The following is a 16,866-nucleotide window of genomic DNA, read 5'->3' on the forward strand; positions in this document are numbered from 1 at the left end:
AGCCATAAGATATCACTGATGTCAAAAAGCAAAGCATGAAAAAATACTGTTTAATAATTTAACATGAAGATTCCATCTGTATTTACATTCCCAGGCTATTAATTATTGTCTGCCAGGCAAACAAAATAGAGAAAGAAAAAAACAAAACGAGTTTTACCAAGTTGCCTTAGAGACCCTAATAAGCCAAGGGCCACACGGGAGAAAATCCAGCTCCTCCTTGTCTACAGGACAATGCCTTTTCACTATCTTTTGAAGGACAAAGCATATTAATTACCACTCTTCATGCATGAGGCAACTGGTATTTGCTCAGACCCCAAGGCCAGGGTCAGAAGCCTGGGAGACAATGGAATAGAAACAGGGTGGGGACAGGATTGCTTTCTACAAAAATCAGTGCTTACTTACCCATGTGGCTGAAATGCAAAAGAAATCACATCTGGACTAAAGCAAGATAGACCTCCAGTAAACAAGCCACCAGATTCAAAGGGATTTCCATGCTATTTGGGATTATATGGAAGTTTAGGCATCTGTTAACGTCCCTGCTCCATCCCTCCCTCCTCTTATCCATCCTACATATCAGCTAAGTCAGATAAGAAGCCCCGCCCAGCCCTGGCACTCCCTTGGAGACTTATTTCAGTCATCTTACTTTGTCCACTAAATACTTTCTAGACTACACTCCGCTTTCAGAGCCCTATTATCCAGCCCCAGTTTTCCATTCTGGGCTTTCATTCTACACCCTTCAATACAAGTTCTTCGCTGGGACTACGCTTTTCCAACAAACCAGCCTCTGGACATGCCTGTGCAGTGACAGCACAGTGGTTGAGGAGTCAGGCTTTGGAATCCACCAATCTAGATTTGAATCTGGGGAATAATATGACCTACCTCACAGGTTGCAGTAAATATAAAAGGTGACAGGGAACAAAAGACACAGTTCCAGGCCTCAGAGTAAAAGCTATGAAATGCTGGCTGTTATAATTCTCCTTACTTTTGCTCACTGGATTTAGTCATATCTGAATCCAGCCTCCCCACAGCCCCCTATTTTACCCTACTCACCCCTCCAACCTCAAGTCATTACTTCACCTGAGCTCTGAACAGCTCTCATCTCTTGCAAAGTTCATTAGGTAATTGCCAAGTTCCCTTGTGTCTTAACTTTACTGACAGCCACAGAAGCTCACAAATTGCTGTTGCTTAATTTGATTCAAAAGTCAACAGGGAAAGGAAGGACAAAGCACTGGACTTGGGAATTTGCGTTGGGTCCATGCCAATTATTTTGGTGGAAATTATTTGAAACTCTCACATTAGGTCATGTGAATACTCTGTCTGTGAGACTGTGTATATTTCTAACTTTTATTGCGCCTGTGGTGCTATATACAGATCAGTATCCCCACTAACTTCAAAAGCAGCTCCCTGCTTGAAGTAGCTCTGTGGGGGCATCGAACAAGAAGAGAAACATGTTCCACATGTTCAAAGAATCTCATCTAACCCAGGCAGTCCAATCTCCTGTCACAGAACTTTCCCCTTCATTTGTCTCTCTTATTCATACCACACATGACAGTCCAGTTACTGTATGCCACATCATATTTTATATATCTTTGATAGTGGGTATTAATTATCCGTTCATTTATGATCACATGGGAACGATGAAACGAGAACTCAGAGCAAAAGATTCTTCTTCAACATGTAGCCTTTCACTTCTCACAAGAGACTTACTGGTCACCATGCTCAATCCTGACCCCAAAGTATGGTTTCCCACCCCATAAAATCAGCTAAAATCAAATGCTGATACTGTGGTGAGAGTCACTCCGATAACCATCCCTCCAGGAGCTCTGGGCTCAAGAGCTATAAAAATGCAACAGTCATAGTTTAGACAGAGGAAGGTGTGCACCTTGCAATGCACCTATCAGAAAAATGTGTTCAAGTCTAGCAGGCTTTTCTCCAGAGTGAGAGATACTTTTTTCTTTTTTATCAGAGATTCCATACTTCAGTATTTCCAAAAAGAATTCACATTCAACACCAGACAAAGCAATAATAATTTTAAAATTATTATTACTATTAAATTTCAGATAAGGATGTCTAAGAAAGAGGAAACATAACTTCAAGACCTAAGTATAGGGTCTACCCAAATAGTCAGATAAATACTTCCTTCTGTGACCAACTGATTGGTTTTGCTGTTAACCTCACCCACTACCAGGCAGTATGACAGGCTATTTTCTGGTGAGTTCTCTGGTGAGATTTGTTGCAAGTGCTATTTGCCCTCCAGCACCTGGTATCCTTCCCAGAGGCTAGAAGGGTGGCTTACCATCTAGGACAATGACTTCTTCTTCCTGGCCATTCAGGGCTTCTTCCTGGAGGCTGGGCTCTCCTGGCTCAGTTAAGCCATTGACGGTGGACAGCTGACCATTCTTCTGTAGGAGCTATGGGGAAAACAAAGCATGGAAACTTAATTTCGGTTCTCACAACCAAGTTAGACATAATACATCAACTTCCACAACTTGCACAATATAAACCATTGAAAGGAAAAATACAGAGAAACAGAGGTTCAATAACAATAAAGACACTAAGATTTTTTTTTTTTTTTTGAGACAGAGTCTTGCTCTGTTGCCCCGGCCAGAGTACAGTGGTGTCATCATAGCTCACTACAACCTCCAACTGTTGGGCTCAAAGGATCCTCCTGCTTCAGCCTCCCAAGTAGCTGGGACTACAAGCGTGCACCACTGCGCCAGCTGATTTTTCTATTTTTAGTAGAGATGGGGTCTTGCTCTTGCTGGTCTCGAACTCCTGACCTCAAGTGATCCTCCTGCCTCAGCCTTCTAGAGTGCTAGGACTGCAGGTGTGAGATACCGCACCCGGCCAGGACACTAAGTCTTGGATTCGTCTGCACTATGCAGCTACCTTACAAGAGGCCTTGTATCTGGGTACGTGTGCGCACAAGTCAGTGATCCACTCATTCATTCATATATCTGAACACCACGCAGGATATACACACTCACCTTTCCAGGCCCATTTCAGGTATAACAATGAATAAGTCAGGTGTGGTCCGTACCACTTTGAGCTTACAAACTACCATGGAAGGCAGACTTTTAAAACGCACTTTTTACTTTAAAATAATGAAGAATGTTTCCTTGTGATTAGATGCAGATCATGCTATTTGACTGCAACGCACAAGTGACAATGTGTTCTTCTCAGGTTAGAAGGAAGACATTTAAACAAATCATTACTAAACTGCAGCTGTGGAAACTGTCATGAAGGAGGCACACAGAGAGCAAATGACAATGAACAGAGCCCAAACCTGGGCTGGGGTGTCTGGGGCTTCTCTGAGGTGAAAGTAAAGCTGAGGCTTCAGTTCCACAGGCAGGGGCTGTGTGAGGACAGGGTGTGAGTCAGGGGGCCTGCGGTGCAAGGCCAGGGTGCCCAGAGCCCAGCGTAATGGGGTTATTGTTTTTTCCTTAAAAACATTACTAAAATGGTCATTTGCAATCCTCCCCGTAGGATGGCCTACACAGTTGATGTCATCAATTTCAAAAAACAGCAGGCATGTAGTCATGCCCTTGGTCATTTTTTTTAATCCTGAGAATATAAGTTCAATGTTTTAAGCCAAATAAAAATGGCACCATAACTCTTAGGAACCTAAAGACTTTGATAATGCTTTGTAGTTTGCACACATTGCTCGTTTATATTAAAACCCGCTTAGGCAGCTGCTGTTACTTCCATGTTATAGGTAAGGACACCGACTGCACTGGGGTAGGCCAGTGTCTTGCCACACGTCCCGCAGCTCAGCAATGGGGGTCCCCAGGGCCCAAGGACACGTCTTACCACCAACTACTTCCAGGGTTTTTCCACAATGCTGTGAACTGTTTAAGACCTTCAGTATAAAGACAGGCACCACGTGTTGTTTGTTTGTTTGTTTGGTTTCCCACCCTCATCCAGCCTCGGCACCAGGTTTTGAAGGACCTGTTACTTCACACAAATGTAAAATGACTTAAAGAGTATTCCACAGTACCAGTCCTACCTGCTACAGGGGAATCTCAAGGCTCACGCTCCATTTGACAGCAGTCTGTCCTGCTACTGGCCAACCGAAGACTCTGGCCAAACCAATGACTTAGATCATAGTCCTGAAGGGACAGTGGGTCAAGACAGTCAATCCAGAAGCTTTGAGTTGTGCTAAATTGATTGCACCTGGCTGTCCCCTGCTCCCAGCGAGGCTGTCCTTCAACTGCATGAGTTTCCTCCTGCAATAATACTGCACTTCACTTACACTACAGATGGAAGAGCTGGCTGCAAAATGCCCATGCTGAGTCCATTTATTAAACAGAATACTCAGATTACATTTCCACTTAAAGTCTTCTCTTACCAAAATATGAAAGATAGGAATTTTAAATGAAACCTAAAGACAAAAGCAGGGGGTCAGGGCAGTGTCTCCAAAAAGACCATCAGCAAAAATGTCAGAGGATTTTAAGTAAATATCATTGGTTTGTGTGCACAGGTTAGACTTAGATTTGATTAACAATGTGGAGAAGAGCCAAGTAGGAGAGCAGGAATCACATATTACACTGGGCTACAGGGCAACTCAATGAGTCTAAAAAATGTTGACATACACACCATGATATGGCAAACTAAATGGGGAACATGAAAATGTCATCCTAATATCTCAATTGAACGCAATCAACTTTGATCAATTGTACTCCTTGTTTAGGAACCAAAACTCTGAAGTTCTGTTGAGTTTAGAGTTCTACAGAGTTTCTATAATTCTTGAAAAAATTCTTAGAATTCTTTGTGAATTGTCTACTCCAAGATATCTTTAGCTGGAGCCAAACTGAATCTCTCTAAATATGAAGGATCTATAGGACACAGGCACAAACTTCCATCTACTCTTTTAGAAACGTCACGTACACAGCAAAGAGATGATAGAAGAGGAGTATTAAAAACAGAGGTCGACTGCTGGACCTCCTTTTATCCTAAGTGTGATAGTAAGAATTACGCGGTAGTCAGCTGCAGTGGCCGCAGGGTAACTGTCACTGCTTTGGAAAGGCACTTGATGCATAATCAACTTTCGCAGTAGACAATTTGAATTACTGAAACTGAGTTTTGAGTCTATTTTACCCAAGCTTTGATCCCACGGGTGATGTCTTGAGTGACCATTCAGAGCCCATGACAGACCAAACTCCAAAGAAAAATGGGACTTCATTCCTAGTCAGATTGTCATAGGCAGACATTTCCACTATTGTCCTTTCATTTACAGATGCTTTTGCAAATCTCATGTGTTCCTATAGATGGATGATCCACCTTTTTCCATCCCAAACAAATCAAGTGTTTTTATTTTCTTTTTCTCCTATCCCTAACCAACTAAATAATTAGCCAGGCATGGTGGCACTTGCCTGTAGCCCCAGCTACTCAGGAGGCTGAGGCAGGAGGATCACTTCAGCCCATGAGCTCGAGGCCGCAGTGAGCTACGATGGTGCCACTGCACTCTAGCCCAGGTGACAGCGTAAGACCTTGTCTCAAAATAAAAAATTTAAAAAAAAAATTTCAGGGACTTCTAAAAATTATCAATAGGTTAAAGTCACCTCAAATCATAAGAAACCTAACCCACATTCATTTAAGTCCTTTCCATCTATGTGTATATAAATGTAGGAACGTAAGCATTCACTTTCTTAAAAAACAAAAATGGAGAATGCGTGCTGTTATAACCTGATAGTTTCATACATTTGGGATGTGTTTCCGTACCAATAAACATGCATCTTGCTCATCTTCAATCAGTCCCTCTTTCGCCTGCAGTTCAAATGGCCACAGAAGACAGGACTGATCCAGACAAGCTCTGCCCAGACAGACCCTGAAGGATACAACATAGTGGCACACAGGATGGAAAATGGTGGAGCCAAGTGGGATTTGAGGGCCAGCTAATTCAGGGAGGAAAGTAGTTTTGGGATTTAAGGTTTCCAAACAAGAAAGGAAAAGGACAATTTATATTCCACTTTTTCACTCTGAAGCTTCCATAGCTTTATCTATCCCTCTTGAACCTGGTCTCATGAAGACAGTTATTTCTTTTGAGATGAGAACTAGACTTGAAAGACATGCTCCTTACACTTACACATGGTAAGCACCAGAAAACCTATTTTCCCACTGAATTCGTGCTTCAAAACACATAAACACCTCCTTTGAACAAATCAAAACCCTAAATGTTTTCAAGCTTATATCCTTTGAATGGGTCAGCCAGAGTTTATTCCCGTAAAGTATTATCACATTACAACTAACCAAGTTTAAAAAAAAAAAAAAAAATCTCAAATGCTTCCAGCAACAGTGTTTTCTTCTCATTTCTGTAAGAACAACAACTAATTATAGCCAAAGTGATAGCCAAGGCATTGCAGAAAAACTACCAGACTTCTCTGTTCCCTTTTATTCTCCCCAGGGCTGCTCAAGGCTTGCTTTGAACCTCCTTTGTGGAGTAAGAAGTAGGAGTATCAAGTTCTTTGGTGAATTTGTTAAATAGTGAACAAAACAGATGAGCTCTTGACAGCTGTCAGGATGCTGGGATAGAGGAGGTGAACCTACTAAAGTAACCAATTTCAGTTCAAAAGTGACAGTCCCGGGTCTATACTCTCAGGTGGAAGTGGCCCAGCTTTGCTGTAGTACACAGGGCAGACAAGGCTCCAAACAGCACAATTCATCCCACCTACAGCAGGAAAACCCAAGAAGCAGAACTGTTAAGTGGCCATAAATGGGAAGGAATCAGAAATAACAAAGTCAGTACAACAAGGACACATGCACAAATGATTAGAATAAAAAAGATTATCTGAAAGGAATTTTAAATCCCATGACAAAACTTGTAAAGAAAACTCTTCAATGTGTTTTTTTTCCTTCATTCTAATAGAAAGTGTTTTGAAAGTAAACCTTTAAAAATGTCAAACAGACGAAAATAAAAATCAGAGTATACATCAGTAAACAATATCCCTTGGAGAGTAATTTGGAAACAGGTGTAAAAATTTTAAATGTGTACCCTTTGGCTACACTGCTGTTCTCATGCATATGGCATCACATACTTACGAAGTTAGACGAAATGATGTGCAACACACAATTTATAACAGCAAAACATCCTAAGAGTCAGTAGAGGGGAATAGTTAAATGATGAGACATCCATACAACAGACAGCATCAAAAGCGACAAGGTAAATCTAGACTCACTTATGTGGGAAGATGTCCCCAGCTTAAGTAGAAAAAAGGAGGTTGCTGAGAATGTTTGATTCCTTTATGTGTTTAAAACCAAACCAAACCAAACATAACCCACTAACAAAAAGGGAAGGAGAGGGAGAGAGAGTCAATGTTTGTTTGTATGAGCACTTTTTTAAAAAAAGAAGTCTGGCATAATATATACCAAATCTTTAATAATGGCTACCTCTGAAGAACTGTCGTTGAAAAATTGTTGAAGGGGGTTGGGAGAAGAGATACGGTTTTCTTTTTACTCACTTTATCATTATAAAAGCAAAAATACACTGAACCCTAAAACCCATAGCTTCTTAGGCTCCAAGCATGTTAATAACCCGGCTTTCCAGGGTACATAAATCTTTAAAGATCATCTAAGCCAACAAGCCAAACTGTTGGAGCTTTAACTTCTCTGTTCTTATCATCTCCAAATGTGATTAGCATATTAATGTCCTCACTAAGCCATTCATCAAAAATATTGACCAAGACAGAGCCAAGAATACCACAGTTCTATGGCAGGCCACTAGAGGCTCTTGCTATCGTAACACATGTACTATGCATCATGTACCCATTTTACAAACGTGTTTATGTATGTTCGCTGCTGCCTTAAGGAAGTTACTTTCATGACTTTGGGCACGTTTTTTGGCTCTCATACCCTCCCTGTTATCTGTATAATGAGGTAGGGCATTCATTTTTATCTACCTCAAAGAGTATTTGGGACCCAGCACACGTTAAGTTCTTAGTAAGTCAACTATTAACGTTAAGTTTTAGCTATTTTTGTTATACCATTTGCTCTCAACAATTGTGACCTAGTGGGAATTATTTGTTCCATGTCCATTTTCCTCTCTACCATGAAAGCTCCCAGAGTTTTTGCCTGTGTTGTTCATACTCTGCACTCAACAGAACACCTGCAAATGGCCAAGACTTCCGATCCTTCTAATTTTCTAGATCTGGGTAGGAGAAAGGGGGCAAGGTAGCTTATACAAAGGTCTAAATGGAGGAGAGCTGCCCGAGAGTCCACTTTTCTTTTCTCCCTTTTTAACCATAGAAAGCATGGGAAACAGCAGATAATACACAGCAAATACAAGATCTTAGTTTGAGTCCAAGCCCCCCTTAGCCAGGGAACTTTACCTCTGAGCTCGTTTCCCCAATTATAAATTGAGATTAATATTAGCTCTGGTTTCACATTGTTTGAGATTCAAATGAAATAATATTTGGAGAACTTGTGTCTTTAAAATGAAAAGCGCTCAGCAGCCATTTTATGAGTCCATTGGATGAAATCAAGGTATATGTTCAATACCAGTATGTTCCAGCCCTAATATCACACTAAGGTCGCCTTTTAAAAATTGTCCTCATGTTTTTGTTAAGGAGGGTTTCAAAGAAGGCAGCATTAGATCTGAGTCCTAGATTTGAGATGACAACAGAATCCAACAAAATTAGACACAGCTCTGTACAAGGAACACATCTCACTAATATTGGGTCACACACATTCATCTGATGTTGCAGCTCTGGACACAGGGCACCGCTACAAGTAAAATGGCTATGGCCTTGAATTAATAGACTTGGTCACAGGAAGAGGAAACAATGACTGAAGATATGCAGCCATTTTTCCTGGAGTTCCTGGTTGGTTCAGATCCTCAGGCTGCAAAGGCAAATCATCCTACTGTGGGAATGGATCTGTGAATGACCCACACACATGCGCGTGCGCACGCACGCGCGCGCGCACACACACACACACACACACACACACACACCCAGCGCTGTGTAGTATGCATCAGTGAGCCCATTCACCAACATAGCTTAAAAAATTGACCATCTTTATGGCTGATGATTTATTTCATACTAGTCAATCACTATAGCTCTAATCAGTATATCCGAACCAAATAGCCTAAACAGTAATCCATACAATGCTAAAAAAAAAAAAATGTATTTCATGCCCCCTTTTATTTAAACACAGGCACACAGAATTTTCCAATGTATTTTTAAAGTTCTAGAAATAGGGGTGGGTGTGGTGGCTCACATCTGTAATCCCAGCATTTTGGGAGGCCGAGGTGGGAGGATAGCTTGAGGCCAGGTGTTTGAGACCAGCCTGGGCAACATAGTGAGACCCCATCTCTATAAACAGTAAAAACAATTAGCTGGGCAGGGTGGCCTGAACCTGTAGTCCCAGCTACTCTGGAGGCTGAGGCAGGAGGATCACTTGAACGCAGGAGGTAGAGGCTGCAGTGAGCTATGATCAAGGCACTGCACTCTAGCCTGAGTGACAGAGTGAGACTCGGTCTCTTAAAATTCTAGAAATAGGCTAAAAATAAGGTGGAGGCTAAAAGCAAAAATTAATTATTCCATCAGTGGTCCAGATTTTTAAGAACTTTAGATGAACAACAGCCCTAATTTTGGCGAGTGAACAGGAATGAATTCTTTAACCACCTCTATTCCTTCCCCTTCAACAGCTATGCTTTCCAAGAAGTTTAGCCTGGACACACAGTGTCTCAGTATGAAGCTGTTCCACCACAAGAGCAGTTCATCTCTGACATGCAAAACTAAACTGCATGAAAACATAGGTGGTAAGGTAATTTTTAAAAGATTTTAAGATTCTAAAAAAATCATCATTAATTCTATACAGAATGGCAATAATAATATGGTTATGTTATTTTATAATGTCCTCAAGGTTAGAGATACGTAATGAAGATTTACAGATGAAATATCTTGTATTTGCTTTAAAATAAGTAAATAAAACCTAAAAATTAAAATTGGACAAAATAAGATTGGTAAAATGTTGATTACAGTTAAAGCTGGGTGATGGGTACATGGATATTCATTATATTATTATTCTCTATTTTGGTATATGTTTTGAAATCTTCCAGAATTAGAAGAAAAAATAAGTTTTCTTTAGTGAAGCTTCCCACAGAGTTTAACTTTGGGGTACAGACGATAAAATCTATAAAGTCAATCAAACTTCAATTCTGTCAATAAAATCTCAAAATTTCTATGTTTTCAATAATTTCATCCCTTGGTAACGCCGTCGTTTGTAATTAGCTCAAGACGTTCAGTAAGCAGCGCTGAGGCAATCACGGATGTATACATTCCATGAATTTTAAAAAGATTAAATGTAATCACAAAAGAAAAATATGAGATGGCCTTTTAACGGCAAATTTTTGCAAGAGAAAAAATGAACTGCTTATCAAGTTTCAGAGGTATTATCAAAACCCTGAGCCAAAAGCTCTCTCTAACCACATGAAACTGAGAAGAGCGTGCATCCCAGGGCAGAGTGACTCTAGTGACCTCTAAAAAGAAGCATTTATCTCTGAGAAAATGACCTTTAGATTTCTCTTCTCGATCCCAATTCTTTTTTTTTTTTTTTTTTTTTGAGACAGAGTCTCACTCTTTTTGCCCGGGCTAGAGTGAGTGCCGTGGCATCAGCCTAGCTCACAGCAACCTCAAACTCCTGCGCTCAAGCCATCCTCCTGCCTCAGCCTCCCGAGTAGCTGGGACTACAGGCATGTGCCACCATGCCCGGCTAATTTTTTCTATGTATTTTTAGTTGTCCGATTAATTTCTTTCTATTTTTAGTAGAGACGGGGTCTCGCTCTTGCTCAGGCTGGTCTCGAACTCCTGAGCTCAAACAATCCGCCCGCCTCGGCCTCCCAGAGTGCTAGGATTACAGGCGTGAGCCACCGCGCCCGGCCTCGATCTCAATTCTTATCAGAGAAGAGGTGGCAGCCCCTCTTGAGGGTGGCAGCAAGTCCCACCTCTTTTAAAATGCAGATGCCCTGAAGCCTTTGTCTGATCCTTAAATAAAACCACTGGTGGTTTTTACTTTCATGGTATTTCTTTCCATTCATATATTGAGCAAACAAAACCAACAAACCGAAATATGCCCTTACAGCTTGGTGACAGTACTTTAGACATGAGTGAGTTAATCTGAGAGACTCAAAGGTGGGTATCTCGTCACCATTATCCAGAGTCACCGTGGCTCCTTCTCTCCACCCCCACGCACCGAGAACCGCACAGTCCGGCCGTCTGGTCCTGGTATGAACTTCACTGTTTTACCTTGCAGGTCTTTCCTTCTGAGGTTTGACATAGAACCCACCCTACCTTCCTTCAACATCACCACCCCACCCACTGCCAGAAACAAAAACTATCCAAACAGCAACATGTATCCAATTTCATATACTTCATTGGCTTAGACCAGTTGTGTTGTGCTGTCATTAGTTTAATTAATTCAATTCAATCCTAGTGCAAAAATTCTGATTTTCAGAATGCAAAGATTAATTCTATGTTGTTTTTGAAACGGCAGTGCTTACTTACTATTTAAGGAAGGTTTCTAGAATGGTGTCTATACGGTACATGAACCTGTGGTCCCACAAGGGCCACCCGGTGAAGGGTATAAACACCAGATACAGAGTCTCTGGCTACAGTCTACAAATCCCAGATTTTTCTGTTTCTTATCATTTTCAGCAAAATTCATGAATATTACTTAACATAATTTCAAGAAAAATAACCCAAACTCATTTTTGGACATAAGAATAAATGCAAAGAGAGATCTGCTAAAATCACAAGTTTGCTTTTGGCATGCAAAATTAACTTAACTTTCAATTCAATTGAACATTAATATTCAGATAGTCGAATTGTTGAGTGTCTTGGAAAATAATGTATCTCACATTGCTTATGTAAATTCCAAAGGACTTGGCCACGACAGGTGAACTCATTGTATTAGGAACGTTATCTACAAATTAGGCCTCTAAATCTCAAAGATCGGGATTTTTCAAACTAGTATCTGAGAATAGCAGTATACCAGATGTATTAATGCCAGCAAACCAGGCATTATCTCAGAAGTGTTCTGTGCTCCAATCAGCTTGGGAAACTCGGATCTGGACAGAGTTAAGCAGATTTACTTCGAATTTAAAGTCTCTCTAATGTGCACTCTGAACCGCTAAGGAGGAAACCACTGTAGCATTTTCTAAAATAATTTGCCCGTAGAACCCTTTGTGAGTCCCCTCTGTCACCGTCCTCCGTAACTACAAACACCAGGGTTACACACGATACGTTTTAACACACAACAGCTCAGTCGAATTTTCCCCTACTTTAAAAAGTTGTGGTTGTTTTTAAAAGTATTAAAACTCCCGAGTTCTCTGGGAAAGTATGCAAAAGAAAACAAAGCACTCTAAATCTGGTTAGGTGGGAGATCAACCATACTGATTTCAGGCAAAGGGAATTTATAAGATCTCTGCTGGAGATGAGGGAAATAAAAGGCACCACCTACCAATAACAGCAATTCGCTGCGTGAAAAGGTCCACCAGAAATCCATTAGGTGAAAGGCCTACCTCGTAATGTCTGCAGCCCCCACAACATTTAGGTCAGTATCTGTACTTAGGACAGAGAGAGGCTCAATAAATACAACTGGAAGAAAACCTGTGAATCCCAGGCCAAGTCTCTGACACCACCAGCATCCTCCCCTGTGTGAACATTGTGCACGGTAATTACAGGACATGGGACATCCCTGGTCATCCCCCTCGCCCCTACGGAAATGTGTCACCTCTCCTGAAGTGGTGGTCATAACATTCCTGGTTGAGAACCACTACTCACAGCCTCCGAGAAACAGAAAAGAACTCAAAGGACTGAACTTGGAGAATTGCATTCTTTCTTCCCCCAACTTACCTTAAACCAAGAAAAAGGTGCATCCCTACTTCCTTATGCTGGATGCATGATGCAATGCATCTCACATAGCTCTTCTTATTCGAGAGAACCGTGGTTAGACTGGGGTATCCACTCAGGAGAAGAGACTAAGCAATCCAACAATTCAAGAGATTCTTGTGTTAAGGACAGGGAACAAGCCCACTCCCCTCGCTCCTTAAACTTCAAAGCAATGTTGAAGTTCCATGTTTAACAGAAAAGTATATAACTTTTCATGATTAGTTATTTGACTTCGGGTCCCAGATCTTATTAAGTTAGCACAGAACACAGACACCCCAGAGCTTTATATTGTAGCATCATGAACGTCTAAGACAAGTTCCCACCCCAATCTGAGCTGTTGCACCTACAAGCTGTCCAGGGCAAAACCACTGCCATTTTGATCTCCACAGATTTCGAATGCAAAATAAGCAAAATGTTAGTGTGAAGAGTTGGAATAATGAAAATGAGTAGCCTTAAAGCACAACTTGGTGTTCTGGAACATTTCTGCCAATTCTGGCAATACTCACGCCTGGTTCCTTTTGAGGCCCTGCACCAGCAAACTCACACTAGGTTTTATTTGTAGCAGATGTGGAAGTCAAGATCCCAATTTCCACTTAATTCCTTCGCACCACATAGTATTCAAGTAATTGCTCTCATGTCAAGTGGCTGCTCCTCTCAAAGGGATCCTCGTTTGGTAGGAAAGTAATTACATCACATTCTTGTTTAGAAATCCGGTAATACAAAGTGTTTCCAAAGCCACTGCGTGCCACAGAAAGACCAAATCGTTTCTTAGCCCGAGAGATAAATAATTTTGACGAGGGAGAAAAGCAGCAGCATCTCAACTAAACTTTAGATTTTAAAGTTCCAAAAATTTTAGATGTTAATATTATGTCTTCTAACCAAAGATGTGTCCCTAAGACATGAGTATCAGCAACTTTGTCATGGAGGATGTTGGATATGAAAAATATATTTCTAAACTTTGTACAACCATTACCTGTTTATAGGTGAGAAGGCAGAAATGGACAAGGGGGAGACACAAGAGGGTCTCTTATAAAAAGTTCTTCTCCCATCCGGGAAGGGATTGATTCTTTGTTTTATTGTTTGCTTGTGTTAAGCAGCCCAAGGCAGCATGCATCACCACCTCTCATGGGGTTTTCACCATGTTGATGGTTGCAATATAGGGAGATGGGAACAGAAGTTTACTTCAAACTTTGCCCAGAACAGGCAACATACTACTATTTAATTACGAGGATAATAGAGACCACTGTCAAAGTTAAATACAGTTGGCCCTCCATAACCTCGGGTTCCAAGTCCAGAGATCACTGTATTTGCAATCTGAAATTGGTTGAATCATTGGATGCAGAACCCTCGAACATGGAAGGCCAACTGTGGGACTTGGGCATCCTTGGATTTTGGGGGGCGGGGCCTGGAACCAGTTCCCTGCAGAGGCTGAGGGACGACCATACCACACGTCTATGCAAATTTGGTGGCTCTACTGCCTTTGAACCACATCACTTAAAATGATTGTTGACTTCTTTTTAAAATTAGTTAGAGAAAATTTGTTGATCACCCCCTTGCAACCTCAATTCTAAGTCTATGTTCCATCTGACAGAAAAAGAAAATGAACAAGCAAAATTGCTTATTTTCAATACAATGCATTGATTTGCAAAGATGACCCATCTAAGATAATGTGATTTAGCCAGGAATCAACAATTACTATCCTATAATGTTCGACTCCAAATGTTTCTAGCACAATCACTGAGAAATTCAAGATACAGAATAAAAAAGCAGCAAATTGCTAATGCACAAAGAGCTGTGCTGTGTTTGCTAAAGAGCATCTACTGCTTCCTCGGCTGAAATTCTAAACTGCTTTTCAATTGATGAAATGTCTGCCTCGCAGGCTCCTTTCTGAAGCCCACAAGGCGGAGGGTCCACTGTCAGAACAGCCCTGGCGGCAGCATTCAGGACAGAAGGCAAGGAAGGAAGGGGAAGAGGCAGCCAGCTCGGGAGAGCTATGTTAAGTCATCCCAAGGGACTCTGAGAAATGCCTCCTTATATGTGAAAAAACTAAAGAAAGTTTCCTATACATGGTGGCATTGGTTATTTAATAAAGTCATTAAACATTTAGCTCTCATAATGGACTCGAAGATGCCATTTTAGAGAATCCATTTAGGGCTTGTGGATGGCAATTTTAATAGCAAAATTAAAATGATAAATTGAAACGGGTTTCTCTGACGTGTGTGCTTAGCTTTGTGCCCCACAGAATTCCAACGGCCGGCTGCATACCAAAATAAAAGTGACGTGAATCCAGCCCTGCCGTGGCTTGAACACAGCCAATGTTTATCGGTCTGGCTGGAGGAAAGCAGGACTTTGGCTAGGTCCACTGATCCGTAAGCGGCAGGCAACGGCAGAACCCTTCCATTAGCTGGCACCCATTAGCTGGTAATAATGCTACCGTGCTCCTCTGGGTCCAGCTCAGCAGAGTACGGTAAGTAGAAAGAGCACGATCTGCAAGTAGACAAAGGGAGGGAATCCTGGCTTCACCATTGATTAGCTATGAGGCATTTGGGCAAATTTCTTATCCTATGAGCCTCAGTTTCATCACCTGTAAAATGGGGAGTAATATTACTTTTGCAGGGTTATTGTTGCTTGAGATTCTGCTGTGTGAACACTCAACAGCACGGATGCCCAAGTGCAGAAGGGATCACAGAGTTGGGAAACGGATGTGAAGGAAGAAATGCAACAACAGCAAGTGATTCTTCTCCACTCTGTCTGGCCAAGTCCAGCCTGGGACGTGGCTCATCCTGGTGTCCAACTGATGCCCCAGGAGAGTGGCTGAGGGATGCTCCACCCAGCCCTCCTATCGAGTGCACAGCAGAGATGGTGTGTTGCCTTCCCAGACACTGCCCAGTGCTCCTATTGGTGCTAAAATAATGTTTCCCATAGAGAAGTGGTGACTATTCTGAGAACAGATTTGCACTGGTCGATACATTTCTTCGGTCTCTATGGGAAGCTTTTAAACCATCTTGTTTAGATGGTTCAAAAAGGCATCTTGTTCAGATGCCTCTTCCCATCCGATGCCTTTCCTTCTGGACAAATGAAAGTACATTAAAACAAAAGCAAAAGCAAAACTGACACCAGTCATAACCAAGCCAGCCATCGTGTTACCCAAGAAGGAAAGAATCACAGTCCAGGTTCCACAACAGAAATATGTGCAAGTGAAGGATCCCTCAGCCTTTGCTTTGAGCAAGCTAAGAGTCAAGCCTATTACTGAAACCTCGGGAGAGAACGTGACATCTGAGAAGGCTCACTATCCTCCCCTTACAAAATTAACCTGGCCACAGTATATTTAACAGCCCTGTGCTCCCTTTCTCCTACAGGCCGACCTAGATTGCATTAATCAAGCCATTCTAACAGAGACAACACCTAGATAGAAAAATGGCAGCTCTGGTTTCCTTTCTTTCCTTCTCTTTTTTATTTTTTAGAGACAGGGACTTAACTCTGTCGCCCAGGCTGGAGTGCAGTGTTGTGATCTCATAGCTCGCTGCAGCCTCAAACTCCTGGGCTCAAGCGATCCTCCCATCTCAGCCTCCTGAGTAGCTGGGACTACAAGCACATGACACTACGTGCAGCTAATTTGTTTAAAAAATTATTTTGTAGAGACAGGGTCTCGCTATGTCGCCCAGGCTGGTCTCAAACTCCTGGCCTCAAGCAATCCTCCTGTTTCAGCCTCCCAGAGCACTGGGATTACTGGAGTGAACCACCATGCCTGGTACTTTTCTTTCTTATTTTCCTGGTTTTTAAAGTTAGTCAATAAAGCAGTTATAGTGCACATACACAAACCTTATCAGGACCTAACTCTACATGAGGAAAAAAGAAAAAGTGTTGCTAAAGAAGTAGACAGCGGGCCGGGCGCGGTGGCTCACGCCTGTAATCCTAGCACTCTGGGAGGCCGAGGCGGGCGGATTGTTTGAGTTCAGGAGTTCGAGACCAGCCTGAG

At 41.8% G+C, this 16,866-nt stretch overlaps 1 protein-coding gene across 1 annotated transcript in view; it reads right to left on the reverse strand.

Annotated features, from left to right (window-relative positions):
• Nucleotides 1-16,866, reverse strand: part of AKAP12 (A kinase (PRKA) anchor protein 12) — an 87,441-nt gene that overhangs the window by 34,990 nt on the left and 35,585 nt on the right. The window contains exon 2 of the mRNA XM_012655569.1: nt 2,297-2,411. Within this exon, the coding sequence (XP_012511023.1) occupies nt 2,297-2,411 (115 nt within the window). The remainder of the gene's footprint in view (nt 1-2,296; nt 2,412-16,866) is intronic.

The sequence above is a fragment of the Propithecus coquereli genome, unplaced genomic scaffold (assembly GCF_000956105.1).
Source record: "Propithecus coquereli isolate 6110/MARCELLA unplaced genomic scaffold, Pcoq_1.0 Scaffold48, whole genome shotgun sequence".
Lineage (NCBI taxonomy): Eukaryota > Metazoa > Chordata > Mammalia > Primates > Indriidae > Propithecus > Propithecus coquereli.